At 41.5% G+C, this 16,764-nt stretch overlaps 1 protein-coding gene and 1 pseudogene across 2 annotated transcripts in view; one reads left to right on the plus strand and one right to left on the minus strand.

The window, feature by feature from the left end:
* Nucleotides 1-1,253: 1,253 nt before the first annotated feature.
* Nucleotides 1,254-1,372, minus strand: LOC112481949 (annotated as a pseudogene).
* A 1,096-nt stretch (nt 1,373-2,468) lies between these two features.
* The window catches only part of LOC102892849 (probable G-protein coupled receptor 162), a 29,721-nt gene continuing 15,425 nt past the window's right edge, over nt 2,469-16,764 (plus strand). For both annotated transcript variants that reach the window (XM_006914642.2, XM_006914643.3), the window contains exons 1-3: nt 2,469-2,588; nt 8,397-8,501; nt 8,636-8,812. In XM_006914642.2, coding sequence (XP_006914704.2) covers nt 8,453-8,501; nt 8,636-8,812 — 226 coding nt within the window. In that variant the 5' untranslated portion in view covers nt 2,469-2,588; nt 8,397-8,452. The remainder of the gene's footprint in view (nt 2,589-8,396; nt 8,502-8,635; nt 8,813-16,764) is intronic.

Genomic DNA, 16,764 nt, shown 5'->3' on the forward strand with positions numbered 1-16,764 from the left:
GGATCCATGCCTTCCCATGATGGAAGTACCTCCCTTTAAGGATGCTCCTTAGAGGGTGCACCTAACATTCCCTCTTTACCTATGCTGAGTCATTTAGCCACATCCAGCTGCAAGAGAGACTGGGAAGTATGACTTAAATCTAGGCAGCCACGAGCTCTGCTAAAAATCGAGGGAATTATTAAGGAAGAAAAAGAAAACAGATTTTGAGAATAACAAAAGTTCTGCGCAGAGAGGTAGTTAATATCTGAAGAATGAATACACATTTTCTAGATTAGTGGTTCTCAAGGTGTGGTCCATGGGGGGTCCCTGAGACTCTGTCAGGGAGTTTGCGGTGTCCAGATATTTTCATAAAAGTATTAGAATGTTATTTGCCTTTGTCACTGTGTTGACATTGCAATGATGTTGCAAAAGCAATCTGAGATAGACTGCTGCCTTAGCACAAATCAAGGCAATGGAGCCAAACCATACTATAGTCATTGTATTCTTCACCGCCAGGCACTTGCAGTAAAAAAGGAAAAAAAAATTAATGCCAGTTTCACTTAAGAATGCCCTTGATGAAGCAGAAAATATTAATTTTATTAAATTTCAACCCTTGAGTACATTGTGTTATGGAATGAGACGTAGCACTTCTCATTTGTTATGAAATGTTATGAAATGAGAGAAGCGCTTCTGCCGCAAATGAAGCACAATGATTGTCTCAGGTGGAAACACTTGTATAAACTTGGAGTTGCAAGCTGAACTAGTCACTTTTCCTTTTAGGAGGGGAATGGCATGATGACGTGCATATTTAAATGATCACTCAGGCTGCTGTGCCGAGGATGGCCTGGAGGAAGAAAAATAGAGAGGCCAGGAGACCACTGAGGAGTCAGGAGTCCACTGAGGAGTCAGGATCCTTAGGCGAGGCAAAGGACGAAATGGCGCGTTGCTCAGGAATAGTGGCAGTGGGGCAGTTGGATAGACTTCAGAGCTATTTAGAAGACAGCATCCACAGGAATTGGTAAATAAACACATGCGAAGGGATGAGTAAAGAAGGAATCAAAGAGTATACCCAGTGTATTTGGCTTGAGTAGCTTGGTGGATGGTGAAGCCCTCACTGAATGGAAGACTTGAATAAGTAGAATTGGAGGTATAAAAAAAATAATAAATGGAGGTTCTTTTTTTTTTTTTTTTTCCTTAGGCGAGGCAACCCTTGCTTGACCTCACAGATTGCAAGGACTTTGTCAGCTTACAATTCCTTATGTTTTTACTTTTTACACCTACAGCATCTGGTCTTCCTAGGTGGTCTCTCATCCAAGTACAAATCAGGCCCAACCCTGCTTACCTTCTGAGATTAGACAGGATCGGGCTTGTTCAGGGTAGCATGGCTGTAGACTAAATGGAGGTGTTTTAAAATGAAGCTGGAGCTGCTATGCTAGAGAACATCTTATGCCTCAAACCTTTGGAATGTTAAAACAGGGCAAAAAAACCTTTAGACAGACTGGGCCTGAGCAACATTTTGTTCCAAAGAACTGTTTGCAAGGAAAAGAAGAAAGCAGATATCATGACTATTGAACTAGTGGCTAATGGACTGAAAATTAAAATCATTCTTTAGAATAAACATCACTACGTTATATTATCTGCACCAATAGAAATGCCTTCCTTCTATTGATGTAATTATTTCTCATCTCTTTCTAATAAATACCTCTTGCCTTTGTATCCTAATTGAAACATTATTTGGGCTTCTGCCTGAATCAATGCTTCCCCCAAATAGCTATTCTGATCTCAAATAAATGCTTGTTGCCTCTCACTTTGAAAGTCCTATATTTAGGTTAACAGAAGGTAGTAGTATGCAGATGATAAGTTTAGTTTGAGACAGGTTGAGTTTACTGTGTCTGGTGAACTTCCAAATGGAGACGTCCAATGGGCAGATGGATATACACATCTGGAGCTCATGAGAGGTCAGGGCTAGAGATAAACATTTAAGAGTTGGCTAGAGACAAAGGCCCAGAGGGACAAAGTTCAGGTCCCTGGTCACTCTGGGTGCTTCAGATATCCTCCGCCCAGCCCAGGCCCTTTCTGCCTCTTGCACCTACCTAAGAGCAAGTGCCCTCGGGGCCTAGGAGTTGTTTTAAAACAACTCCATTTAGCTCTTGATCTCTTACCACATCTGCTCTCATGTGCCCTCCACTTGCCTCCCACTTCTTGTTTTCCTGAAGACCAGGCCAGATGGCAGTATCACTGATACAATCTTTTTCTTGCCATGCAGCAAAAAGCACAGTGATACTCTTGCGTCCAACAAGTAATTTATGCTCTGGGCTCTTGCTTGGTTCTACTTTTTCCCCTTGACTTTGGCATTTTCACTTTGACAGCTTCCCTGAGAGGCGGGGGGTGGGGACCCCAGCCCCAGATGGTGACGTTAGGGGCTGGCCCAGGCCTAGGGTGTGGTGGAGCCTCATAACCGAGTTTCCTGTCTTTTCGTTTAAGTTTGTCCTTGCAGGAGTAACGAGTGCTCTCCCCAGTGGGCTCCTGGTGGCAGAGCTCCCAGCCCTCACTTAGGCACACCTGTGCAAGAAGCAGAAGCAGAGAGGACAAAAGACATAGGCTCAGAGGTAAGAGGACAGAATCAATTTCATTCCTTTCTGTGGGTCTGGGAAGAGGAAGAGAACATGGCAGCAGATGTGTTGGACTTCCAGTTCTCTGGCCACTTTCTCTTGCGTTTCATGAATAGCGATTTCCCCCTGGAACTGTAGGCTTTAAGCACTATGCCAGGAACTATGCCAAATTCCTCTCCACATCTCCACCTAGCACAGCTCAGTGCCCAGAGTAGAAAGCGCTCCTTCGAGGCGTGTCAACTGGGATTACAAGATTAAAGAAGAAATGGGGACCCGAGGCCGCCGCAGGCTGAGAGAGGCAGTGGAAGGCAACTAATCATGGGGAATGGAGCAAATGAAGATAGAGGAGGAAAAGAGACAAAAAAAAAAAAAAAAAAAGAGGAAAGAAGGAGTGGGAAAGAAATAGAAAGAATGACTAAATATTAAGGAGGGAGGAGGCCTATAAAAAATGATGAAAAGAGAAAACAAAGATAAAGCGAGAAAAAGAGGAAGAGAAATTTATTTTAGAGGAAATTCTCCCCAAATCGATTTTCCCAATGACCCCAATGACACAATCACCGAAAAGTTCCACCAGAAATACTTGCAGCATTTCATAAGCCACATGATTGAAACAGCTTCTGTTAACTTTCTTTTCTTTTTGTGTGTATTTTTTACATTTTTGTCTACTTTTGTGAATTTTTAGGATTTTTGAGCCATATATCGAAAGGCCCTTCCCTTTTATTAGCTTTAAAATGATTAATGAAATGGGAAAGTTAAAATTCTCAAAAAGGGTTGAAACTGAGCTCTTATGTATGAAATGCTGTTAAAGTGAGAGAGACATATTTTTAGATAAATGCATTATTGGAAAAATTGGTTCTAAGAGAATTGGGTTTAGGTATCTTTGCTGCTCTGGAAAGGGAGGTTAGGGAGTTAGAAAAGGATTTGCAGACCCTCTCCCTACCCCGGGTTTTGTTGCGTGTGGGGAGGACTTAGGAGGTGATACCCCTCAAGATGGGATGCTCTGTACAACTCCACAGCCTAGTCCTTTCTTCTCCTAAGACCTCCACGGCCTTGCAGCCCTGTCCCCAGGCATCCTTCCCAGACATATTCTGGGAGAGGGACCTCCTCCGTACAGATTCCTCAAAATTAAAAGGCCCTATTCTCGCTGCTTCAAAGATTTTGTTCTGGCTGGAATATCACCTCCTGAGTGTCCTGCTCTTGTGGGGCAACGTTTCAGGGGTGCAAGGCTGAGAGTAGAGCCTGATGGGGGAGATCACTGTTGCTTCGTGTTCTGACAATATCTTGGGTTGTGTTGGATTCTGTAGATTCATACAAAATGGCCGCCCTCTTAACCTCCGATGAGAGAATTCCCAGAAGACAGGGTCAGAGGCAACTCACCAGATGATTTCCCTCTTTCAGTTTGGGGGCACTTACATAGAAGAGGTCTACTTCGAAATAAGTGGCTTCCCCCACCAAATGGTTCTAGGCAGAAGCCTCTCGTGCCCTAGGCCCCAATCCTAGCATCGGTGAGGTGGCATCGAGGGAGCTGAATGAAATGACTTTGATGAGGGTGGGTGCCGGGAGGGGGCAGATGAGGGTCTGGGTTTGTAAGGCTCTAAGGTTGAGCCCTGTTACGCACCTTTCGGGGGATATGGTAAGGAGGGCGGGCACAGCTCCTGAGCGTGGGTGTCTGGGGCAAAGGAGAGGATGGTGGAGGTTGCAGCCACCGAACCACAAAGGTGCCTTAGAGGGGTCATGGTCTCTAGGAAGTTTATGTGAAGCCAGTAAGCAGTAGAGAGGGTGTGTGTGGTGGGGGGCACATCCCGTGGCTGGGCTTGAGGGGGCTGACTGGAGGCCATGGGGAAAAGATAAAAGTGCCTGTGGGACCACAGACTGTCGCTGTGGTGGGGCTGTGCCCTCTTCCTCTCCCCAGCCTCGCTCCTCATCCCATCTCAGTGGGCCAGGGGGAAGGCAGCAGGAACCTCAAGGGCTCTGAGTGTGCGGGTGTGTGTTGCCATTTTGGTCTCATCGCTCCCTTGCTCTCCGCCTTTTGGTCTACTGCACTGTGCATGTGTCTTGCCTCTCAGAATTTCTTCATCTCTTTCTCTCTTTCTCTACCTTGTTTGTACTTCCCTGGGCTTTGTGTGAGATTGTGGATTGTGCAGTGCAGCTCTGGGTCTCTCCCTGCTTTCAGCTTACCTTCCCATCCTCCTGTTGTCAGCCTTTGGGGCCTCCCCGTGTGTTTCTCGGATTCTGTCTTTTTTGCTTTTGTCCACCCTGCAGCCAATCCCCCCTTGCATCCACCCTTTGGCTCCAGGCTGTATTCTGCAGGCTCCCTTCAGATTAAAGCTTGTTGAAAAGCAAATTCCTGCTAGGCCTGGATGCCTGTTTACAGGCAAGAAAAGGAACTAAAGCTTGGTGGCAGCTGGAGAGGGGAGAAATGAAAAAGGACAGAAGTCAAGGGGAATGAATTCCTAGTGAAACCAGAAGAGCCAGAACTGTCTCTTGGTGTATAAGGCACAGAGATAGAGAGACAAAACGCAGAGAATTGAAGACAGAGGAGGCATCGGCTTGGGGAGGCACAGATACAGAAATGCACAGATGTGAGCAGAGAAACAAGGAGAGAGTGGGGTGGGGAGAGAGAGAAGGAGGAAGAGAAGGAGGGAGGGAGGGAGGGAGGGAGGAGGGAGAAGGAGAGAGAGAAAGAGAGAGAGAGGACTAGGTGCCAGGACCTGAGGGACAGCGAGCCCTCTCAGCTTCTCTTAGGGCTGTGGGTTGTGGTGCACAGGATGCTACTATACTGAGGCAGAGAGCCTCTGGGGAGGCTGAGGATGTGGGAATCAAAGGCCAGCCAGCTCTCTGGGGTGGCAGCGGAAGCCCAAAGCACCAAAGCAAGAAGCAGGTGGAAACCCATACCTTCTTTACTGAGCTGAGCCTTTGGGGTGGGTTGGGGCAATGCAGGGAACTGGAGGCAGGAGGTGGGTCTCTGAGCAGACCCCAGGATCATGGAGTGAGGGGGAAAAAATAACCACCATTTGGGGAAGGGTCAAGAATATCCCAGTCTTCTTCAAGCATCTAAGCTGAATGTGGACCCCAAGGAAGGGATATCCCATAGGAAACTCCTTTTTTCTCTGCTCACCAAGGATACAATGAGTTTGGGATGGGGGGACAGGGGGAACCACTCTCAGATAGAGAAGTGCCCCTCCCTTTCTTCCTCTCTCACCTTAGCCTTCCCCTCAATACCTCTTTGCCCCAAGGTAACTTATAAACAACTGCACCTGTAACTGGCCTCCCTCCTTTCCTGGTACCCTCCTTCCTGAGATCTCTTCTTATTTACCTGGTTAAAAAAAAATTCTGTCAAACCTCTACCATGTGTTAGGCCCTGAGTAATTCCTTTTTTTTTTTTTCAATCTTCCCCCAAACCTCATCAGGAGGACCAAAGCCCCAACACCTATCTGAGTACTACATCCGATCATGGATCAGTGCCCAACAGGAAACAGTCTGTCTCAGATGGTTCAAGAGACTGCAGAGAGGGGCCTATTCACAGAGAGAGATATGGACAGGGAACCAACCAGCACCTTGAGGCACATGGACACTAGCAATTGCAGGCAGGATCTTGAAGGGTCAAGGACCAAAATGGTGTTCCTGGAACTCGCGGAGAGTTTGAGCTGTGGATAAGGGGCTACCAGATAGGAGCTGTAGTCAGCAGGGGAGAGGAAGGGGACAGGGAGGGAATACAGCCATTTGCAGAAAATATGCCCAGAGCAGGGAGAGGCTCAGGAAAAATACCCCAACCTCTCTCCCTGGCCCTCTCATCTCTTGTGGGTGCTTTCTATTGGTCAACCCCCAGCTAGTAGCTGGAGAGCAAGGGAGCCTGAGCTGTGCAGTCTTTAGTGTTAGACTCTTTGTAGAGGGCAGAGCAGAGCGGAAATGGGCATGAAGTAGAGTGGAGGTGGAGGGCGGCGAGGTGCCCAAGAATAGGCAGCATGATTTGAATGACTTGGCTTGATCCAGGCCAGGGTTAGGAGTGTACACGCACTTAAATGACCCATTTTAGTAACAGACTTAATATGTTGAGTGCGGAAAGGAGAAATCAGTGATTTTCCTTCTTCTATTCCAAACTTCAATTTGGTTTAAGTTAAGCAAACACATCTTGAACCTCTTCTCTGTGCTCCAGCTGTCACCTGACCTATGGTGCCGGCAGAGCTGGCTGGGCCATTATCTCCATCTTAGTGGAGATCAAGCTGGTGGAGGAGAGGTGGAAACCCAATTCACTACCTCATAAGATAGAAAGTGGGACTTGCGCAAGAGGGAGTCCACAGGGTGCTGCGGGAGTTCAGAGTGGGTCAGTTGTGGAGAGCTAAATAGCAGAGGTGACTTCTAGGAAAAAGAAAGACCAGGCTTGAGTGAGAGAAAAATAAGTCTGGAAGCAGGCTGTCATCTTGCCAAGGTCTGGGCCTGGAGTTCCAAGACATCTGAGCCCTGCTCCTGCCTGCCTTTGGGGTACTATCTGGTGGCCTTCCTCTAGTCTCTATTCCCTCCATATCATCTGGTCCCTACTTATCATGTCAAACTTCCTAATGCTCTACATAGACCATGTCACATCTCTGCTCAAACATCAGCAGTGGCTCCTGGTCACTTACAGAACAAAGTCGTAGCTCCCTAGCCTGTCCGTCAAGATTTACAGTCAGGACCCACATCATCTCTCACCACTTCCCCGCATGAGCCCTCCCTTGACTCTCAACCCTCTTTGCACAGCCCCAACACCTCTGCACACCACAGGGCAGGATGCTCATCCTCTTCCTTTCCATCTAACTCAATGGCTTTCAAACTTGAGCATGCATCAGTTTTCTAAGGGTTTATGAAAACACAGACTGCTAGACCTAACCCCGGATTCTGATTCAGTAGGTCTTGGGTAGAGCCTGAGAATTTTCATTTTTAACAAGCTCCCAAGTGATGCTGCTGCCCATCTGGAACCATACTTTGAGAATCACTGCTCTAATCTAATGCTGCTCGTTCATCAGGGTTTATTCAGAACTTTTCTGTAGCCCCTTCAGCCCAGCTAATGACAGTCTTCCAAGCTCAGGATGACACCACCCCAGCAAGAAGTGGTGCCTCATGACTGCTAGGTGGGGTCTGGATGTTCAGGCTCCTCATGTGATCTCCACTGACATTGCTCCTGCTCCTTCATCTAAATGCTGAAACAGCATTTTATGGTTGTCCCACTCAGAGGCCTTATAGGGTTAATCTGCTAGAGAGCAGGGCATTATCCTCTGCTCTTTCTCCCTTGCTCTTCACACTCTATCAGGCCTCGAGCCCTGGGAACTTCACCTCAGAATTGTCCCTCTAGTCAATCTTCTCACATTCTCATCACCGCTGTCTGAGTTCAGGCCTCATCTTCTCTGTCAGGATTGTTATAATCCTGTCTTCTGTGCGTGGCCTCCTCCCATTCATCTTTCACATAGCAGCTCAGGAGAGCCATTTTGAAAATCTAATCACATCTTTCTCTACATAAAGTTCTTTGCTGGCTTCCCAGGGCCCAGGGTCAGGTCCCAGCATCCCAGCATGGCATTCAAAGACCTTCATGACCTGGTTTGGCTCCCTGGTCCCTACCAATCTGCCACCTTCTCCGTCGATCCTTTTCTGATGCCGGCTGGTAGAGATCCCACCCCGGCCTGGGTATAGCATTGTGTGGCATTCTCTGCTTAAAGGTATGCACATCCAGGTCCCTGGCTTGGCTGTAAGGTCTTGAAGGGAAAGATTGTATATCACCCCTGAGTGCCCCAGGCCCCCAAAATACTGCCTAATGATTAGTATCTCCCTCAGGCCCCGCCCTGTCTGCAGGGGAAGGCCCAGGATCTGCCTGCCTCAGCAAGGCCACAATGAACCTGGGATCCTCTTTCAGGCACTTGCTCCTGCTGCTGCAACTGGGTGAGTGCTCAGAATTGGGGTTTGGATGCAGATGGCCTGGCAGGAAGGGCTGATTGGGAAAAGCAAGGTTGGGGGACTGGGTAGAGGTGGGGCAGCTGCTGGCTTGAGGCTTGACCTTCTTCCTTTCCACCTAGCGCTTCTCCCAGCCATCACTCAAGGAAAAGAAGTGGTGCTGGGTAAGGCAGGAGACAAAGCAGAGCTGCCCTGCCAGGCTTCCCAGAAGAAGAGCATGAGCTTCAGCTGGAAATATTCTGGGATCATGGTTCTGAGATCTTCGAACTCCTTTCCGGCATCAACATTCTTGATGATAGGTAGGGTGGCCCGACTCCCCGTCCAGGGAGAAAAGCATTGTAGATTGAACATCCCCGGTGTCAGAGTTTGTGGTGCCCATTATGTAATTCACACCCTTGGGCAGAGCCCAGGACTACAACTCCCACGAACTCTGCAAGGGGTTTTCCAGTCCTAGAATTTTATTCTGCTAAATTGCCTGAAATAAGTCGACTTTCAGCTGGAAATTTGTTTTTATTAATTTATTTTTTATTTTCTTATTTTTAAATTAATTTTAAAGTTAAAATAACTTAAAAAATAATACAGGTACATGGTAAAAATTTTAAGCTGTGGAAAAGATATATGGTGACAATAAATTTCCATCCTCCTGATCCCCAGTTCTCTTCCCCAAAGGCAACTGTTTTAATCAGTTTCTATGTTTCCAAGAGATGAACTATGCATGTGGAAGCCCATATGTATATAGTCTCCTCTTCTCTTAAATTATCTATACATCCTCTCTCTCCAATTGCTAGATAATATTCTAGATGTTGGGAATATAAGATAATGAATAACAAAAGAGACATTCAAGTGGTGAGCCTATCATAGCAATACACCTGGTTCTAACCTTGTTGTTTTTTTTTTTAATTAGACAGATATTTTGAAGATTACTTTATATTCATATGTACATGAATCTCAATATAGGGATATATATCTACCTCATTTATTTTCAGTGACTGTATGGTTATTTTGTATAATTATACCACAATTTATTTGACTAATCCCATACTGTTGGACATTTAGGCCATTTTCAGTTTATTGCTGACAGTTTATTGCAAACAATTCTGCGGTGAATCAAATCTTGTATCTTTGGATACATATGTAAATATCTTTGTAGGATAAATTTGGAGAAGTGAAATTGGTGGGCCAGGTCAGATTGATCTTTAGATATCTTTTTGTTATATGAATGTTGCTGAAATGACATCTGCTTAATAAGATTTGACTGCCTATTAATTTGCACCTTCCAGTATGTTACTTCCTTTCTACAAAATTTGATCGATGTTACCGTTTTTTCTTCAGATTTTAGAAGTATTACACGCTCATTACAAAACATTTGCACATGCAAAAAAGAATAAGGAAGAAAATCAAATGCATGCATATGTCTATCACTCAGAGATCCTCTGTCAACATTTGATTTATTTCTTTCCAATCTTTGTTTAGTGTGGAAAATATGTATTATTTACGTAGATGATATACTGTATATACCTTTATTCTACTCCCTTAGAACATGATATCATGATGAAATGATCAATTATTAGACTAATTTTTAAAACTAATCTAGCAATAAACACAAAATTCTAAAACCTTTTTGCCTAGTAGTAGCTTATCTGGAAAATCCATTTGACAGAAATAAAATTGTGACTATTTTGTGATATCTATGCAAGGATGTTATTATAAGCATTATCTTTAATATGAAAGAGTAAAATTCAATCAGAATACTGATGAGTGAGGAAAGAGTTGAACTACAGGTCAACTCTTTATGCAGGTAATAAAACTATTATGCAGGTAATAAAAAGAATGAGGGCTTTCATGTATATATGTAAATCTAATAGAATATTATTATAAAATGACTCATTTCTAATGAGCTTGATAAATGTCATAAATCACATCTTTTTCCCAAAAACATAACTGCAGGCTTAAAAGACATGGGGGCATATTTATTTATGAGGCAGTTGTTAGTTTTGACCCCTGTGCCCAGAGTTAATCCAAGTACACTCATTTACATCTTTTAAAGGGGAAGCACTTCAGCACAGTGTGTATGCATACAAATTCCACTGTGTTTGTACAATAAAATGATCCAATTAAAAAAAGAATGAGAGCTTTCAGGAAAATGAAGTAGATGTGTGCATTAGTCTGCTTGGGCTGCTATAACAAAATACCACAGACTGGGTGACTCAAAAAACATAAATTTATTTTCCCATAGTTCTGGAGGCTGAAAGTCCAAGATCAGGGTGCCAACTGGTTAGGTTCTGGAAAAGACTCTCTTCCTGGCCTGCAGATGTTACTTTATTGCTGTATCCTCACGTGATGGAGAGAGAGAGAAAACAAGCTCTCTGGTGTTTCTTCTTATATGGGCACTAATCCCATCATGAGGGCCCCACCCTCATGACCTCATCTAAACCTAATTACCAAAGACCCCATCTTCAAATATCATCACATTGAGAGTTAAGGTTTCAACATTTAAATTTTGGAGGGACACAATTCAGTCCATAATAACATACTTTGTGCTTTTCTTCTCACTAAGCACAATTGAAAACCCTGAACTTATGTATACAACTGACTTAAGAAGACTTTGAAAGGTATAGAGAAGTGGGCAGAATGATAGGGACCTCAGGACCTGAAGAACATGGTGGAGAGTTTTTTTGTTGCTTCATTTATCCCAGTCTTGGAGCTGAAGAAGTTGGCAACCTGGAAATACCAATGGGCACAGACAAAAATAAGCTTCAAAAAGACCCTTTTTCTTTAGCCAAAAGACCAGGAAAGGAGCAACTTATCAAGACAAAACACTTTTAGATGATAACTCTAGTCAAATACCAGAGGCAAAAACTGTGGCCCCACCCCCACCCATTCCAGCATTATCCTCCTGAGGCTGTAATGAGGCATCCAACACCCACTGGGATTGTGTCAAGGGTTGCAAAGTAGAGAGTTGTGATGTTCATCTACACCAGCCGAGGACAAGAATCTTCAACCCTTGCAATGTCATTGGAGATCATATGAGGAGCCTGAACATCCAGACCCCACCCAGCAGTCATGAGGCACCACTTCTTGCTGGGGTAGTGTCAGAGGAAGCCTAATGGAGGGTCAGGACTTTCAACATCACCTAGCAATAACGAGGCCACCTCCACAGCAGGGTCTATGGAGACCAAATAAGTAGCTGGAGCTTCCACTTCTGCCCAGCAGTAACGAGGATCACCCTCCTCTCATGGCAATGGAAGACAAGAAGGAAATCTAGATTTCTACTACCTGGTAGTGATAAGGTAGCATTGCCCCTTCCCTTGACAGAGTGGTGTCAAAGAAAGCCAGTTAAAACAGAAAGTTTAAATAAGATCCAGAATCTCGTAACACTCAAATGTCCAGGTTCCAATCAAAAATCCCTCATGATACCAAGAACTTGGAAAATCTCAAACTGGGTGAAAAAAAATCAATAGATGCTCACAATGAGATGAAAGAAATGGTAGAATTCTCTGACAAAATTTAAAATTAGTCATGATTTTAAAAACATCCTTCGGCAAGCAATTACGAACATGCTTGAAACAAATGAAAACTAGAAAGCCTCAGCAAAGAAATAGAAGATATAATAAAAAAGAACCAGATGGAAGTTTTAGAACTGAAAAATACAATAACCAAAATATAAAGATAAGTAGATGGACCCAACAGCAAATAGAGAGGACAGAGGAAAGACTCGGTGAACTGAAAGATGAAACAAGAGAAATTTTACAATCTGAACAAAAGAAAGAACATAGACTTGAAAAAAATGAGCAAAGCCATAGGGACCTGTGGGACTACAATGAAAGATCCAATATTTGTGTCAGTGGAGTCCCAGAGAAAAAATAGGATTGGAAAAAACTCTTAAAAAAATAATGGCAAAAAATTTCTGAAATTTGATAAAAGACATTAACCTATAGATTCAAGAAGCCAAGCAAACCTTAAGTAGGATAAACCTAAAGAAATCCACATCAAGACACAACATAATTAAACTTCTGTAAACTGAAGACAAAGAACAAAATCCTCAAAACAACCAGAGAAAAATGACACCTTACCTATGAGGCAGCAATTTGAGTGACAGATAAAGTCAATATCATAGCAAAGAAAACTACCAGAGACAGAGAATGACAATATATAAGATGAAAATGTCATTCCCTCAAGAAGACAGTAATCCTAAATGTGTATGCACCAAATGACAGATCTGCAAAATATGTAAAGGAAAGACTGGTAGAACTAAAAGAAGAAATAGACAAAACCACATTGATACACTCCTCTTCCAACAATTGACAGAACAACTACATAGAAACTCAGCAAGGATATAGGGGAACTCAAAAATACCGCCAACCAATAGGACCTAATCGACATTTATAGAATACTGCACTCAACAATGGCAGAATAGACATTTCTTTCAAATGTCCACAGAACTCATACCAAGATAGACCATATCTTGAGCCATAAAACAAACCTCAATAAATTTGAAGAATTGAAATAATATAGAATGTGTCTTCTGACCACATGGACTCAAATTAGAACCAATAACATAACTATAACACAAAAAATCTCCAAATATTTGGAAATTCAACAACTTTTAAGTTTTCCATGGCTCAAAGAAATCTCAAGAGAAATTTTAAAAAACATTGAACTGAATGAAATTTACTTAAAGCATATTTTAAAAGCTACAAGTAGTATTCTACTTAATGGCAAAAGACTGAATACTTTTCCGCTACGATCAGAAACAGGACGAAGATGTCTGTTCTTACTACTCTTATTCAACATAATCCTGTGATCCCTAGGCAGTGTAATAAGGCAAGAAAAGGAAATAAAAGGACTACTGATTAGAAAGGAAGAACTAAAACTGTTCCTATTTGCAGATGGCATGATTATTTATATAGAAAATCCCAAGGAATATATTAAAAAACTTTTGGAACTAACAAGTGAGTTCAACAAAATTACCGAATATAAGATAAACATACAAAAATGTGGTATATATGAGCAATAAACATGTACATCGAGAAATTAAAAATTAAAAATACAATGCCATTTATAATTGGTAAAAAAAAAGAGAGAGAGAGAGAGAGAGAGAGAGAGAGAGAGAGAGAGAGAGAGAGAATTACTTAAGTAAATCTAAAAACATGAACAGGATTTGTATGCCAAAAACTACACAGAGTTAATGAAAGAAGTCAAAGAAGATCTAAATATGGAGAGACCATGTTCATAGATTGGGAAACTCAACATTATAAAGATATCGATTCTCCCCAAATTAATATAGACGTTTAACACAATTCCTATCAAAGTCCTAGCAAGATTTTTTGTAGATAGAGACAAGGTTGTTCTAAAACTTATATGGAAAGCCAAAGGAACCACAGAGTGAAAACAGTTGTGGAAAAAAGAAGAAAGTAGGAGAAATCTGTCTATCTGCTTTCAACACATCACATAGTTAGAGTTATCAAGACTGTGTGGGTCTCGGTGGAGGGACAGATAGATCAATGGAACAAAACAGAGAACTCAGAAATAGACTCACATAAGTATGCCCAGATGAATTCTTTTCTTTTTACAAAAGTGCAAAAGCAATTCAATGGAGAAAAAGTAGACTTTTTCAATAACCTTTGCTAGAATAGTTGTATACCCATAGGTTAAAAATAACAACAAACCCTTGATCTAAGTCTCACACCTTATTTTAAAATTAACTCAAAATGAACTATGAACTTAAATGTAGAATATAAAATTATAATGCATAGTTGAAAATGTTCAGGATCCAGACTAGGCAAAGAGTTTTTAGACTTGACACCAAAAGCATAATCCATAAGAGAAAAATGGACAAATTGGTCCTCATCAAAATTAAAAACTTTTGTTTTGCAAAAAACAGTACCAAGAAGAGGAAAAGACAATTTATAAAATGTGAGAATATACATGCAAACTACATATCCAATAAAGGTCTAGTGTCTAGAATGTGTAAACAACTCTCAATACCAAAAAAAACCCCTAAACAAACAATACGATTAGAAAATGGGCAAAAGACATGAACAGATATTTCACTAAAGAGTATGTAGAGATGACAAATAAGCACATGAAAACATGTTCAACATTAGTACTCATTAAGGAAATGCAAATTAAAACCATAATGAGATATCACTATACACCTGTCAGAATGGCTATCATCAATAAATCAACAAATAGCAGAGGATGTAGAGAACCTGGTTTACTCTTACATTGTTGGTAGGAGTGTAAATAGTACAGCCACTCTGGAAAATAGTTTGGTACTTTTTAAAAAAAACTAAACATGCCACAACCCAGCAACTGCACTCCTTAGGAATTTATCCCAGAGAAATAAAAATTTATGTTCATACAGAAATCTATATACAATTGCTTATAGCAGCTTTTTTTTTTAAATAGCCAATAGCTAGAATCAACCCAGATGTCCTTCAATGAGTGAATGGTTATATCTACACCATGGAATACTTTTCAGTAGTGAAAAGAAATGAATTATAGTTACATACAACAACCTGGATGAGTCTCCAGAGAATTCCACTGAGTAAAAAAAAAAAAAAGCCAATCCCCAAAAGGAACTTACTGTGTAATTCCATTTATGTAACATTCTCAAAATGACAAATTATGGAACTGGAGAACAGATTAGTGATTGCCAGGAGTTAAGGTGAGGAGGGCATCTGGAGGGAAGGGTGTGTGGCTAGAACTTGGCACATCCTTATGGTGCTGGAAATGGTCTGCATCTTGATTGCATCAGTGCCAATATCCTGGTCGTGATATTGCACTATAGTTTTGCAAGCTGTTACCCTTGGGGTGACCGGGGTAAAGGGCAATTGAGATCTCTGTATTACTATTTCTTACATTATCTCAAAATAAAGAAAGTTCGATTTAAGAAGTCACCAGAATAAAAAGATTAGCTTTCATAATTTCAAAACAAATAAAAAGAATGAAGAAGTCCATATATATATAGAAGTCTATATATATGTGTGTATATAGAAGTCTATATATATGTGTGTATATATATGTGTGTGTATATATATAGAAGTCTATATATATGTGTGTATATATATATAGAAGTCTATAGACTTCTATATATATATACACACACAGAAGGCTATCAAGCATATTTTGTTAGGTGAAAAGAGTAAGCTATACATGTAATATAATCCTATTTTAATCTAAAAATACCACATGTGTGAATACATGTTTGCATGAACAAAGGAAAAAGCATGGAGTAATCTATACTGAGCTGTTTACAGTAGTATTAGAAGGATGAGCAAGAGAAAAGGGAAGTGTTCAGCCTATATAATTTTTGTAGTTCAAATAACTAACCTAAAAAGTAAAGATTACTTTAATGTAACTTTTAAAATGTATGTTACGAATATTTTCCATTTCATTAGAAATTGTTTATAAATATCTTTTTTGGTGCCAACCTAATATTCCATCAAATTTATGTACTCTAATATAAGGCCATTATCCTTTCATCTGATGTTGTACCCTATTAATAACACTATAATTATTACTTTTGTACCTAAGTTTTAGTTTGCATTTTTAAATTATTGTTTTAAAGATAAAGCTCTAGAAATGAAATTAAGGGTATGAACTTTTAAAAACAGTTGGTACATACTGTAAGATTGCTTCCAGAAAAGTTCTCTTCATCTACAGTAAGTCTAGTAAATGTCACTGTGTACCACTCTCACTAGCACCCTTGCCAGCAATAATATTATTTAAATTTTTTCTTTTTCTTTTCTTTGCTCATTCGATAGTTGAAAAACATATAATTGTTATTTTAATTTGCATTTCTTTGATCACTCGTGAGACTGAAACAATGTGCTTCTTTCTAAAAATTCTCAAGTCTTTTGTGTCAGTGCTTTTGTTCTGTTTCTATGATCTGGGTTTCCTCCAGAACAGCTCCTCTTCCCAACTTCCTGATCTCTGACAAAGGCAGTATCGCCCTCCTGATTGCCCCAATATCTGAACCAGTGTCAAATTTTTTTCTCTAATTCCATCCCTGGTTTCCTGTCCATCACCAACTATGGCCATTCCTTCCTTTGGAATGTTGTTCTGTTTCATCTTCTCTGTTCCCATGGAATGCCACCATCATGCACCAAGGCTGCATACCTTCTCATCTGGATTACAGCAGAATCTTCCTGGCAGTTCTCTCTGCTGCTAGTCTCTCGTGCGTTGAATTCTCTCCCACCTACTTTCGTACTGACCTCCAAAGCAATGTGTTGCACTTGTTACTCCC

Source organism: Pteropus alecto, unplaced genomic scaffold (genome assembly GCF_000325575.1).
Source record: "Pteropus alecto unplaced genomic scaffold, ASM32557v1 scaffold94, whole genome shotgun sequence".
NCBI classification, from domain to species: domain Eukaryota; kingdom Metazoa; phylum Chordata; class Mammalia; order Chiroptera; family Pteropodidae; genus Pteropus; species Pteropus alecto.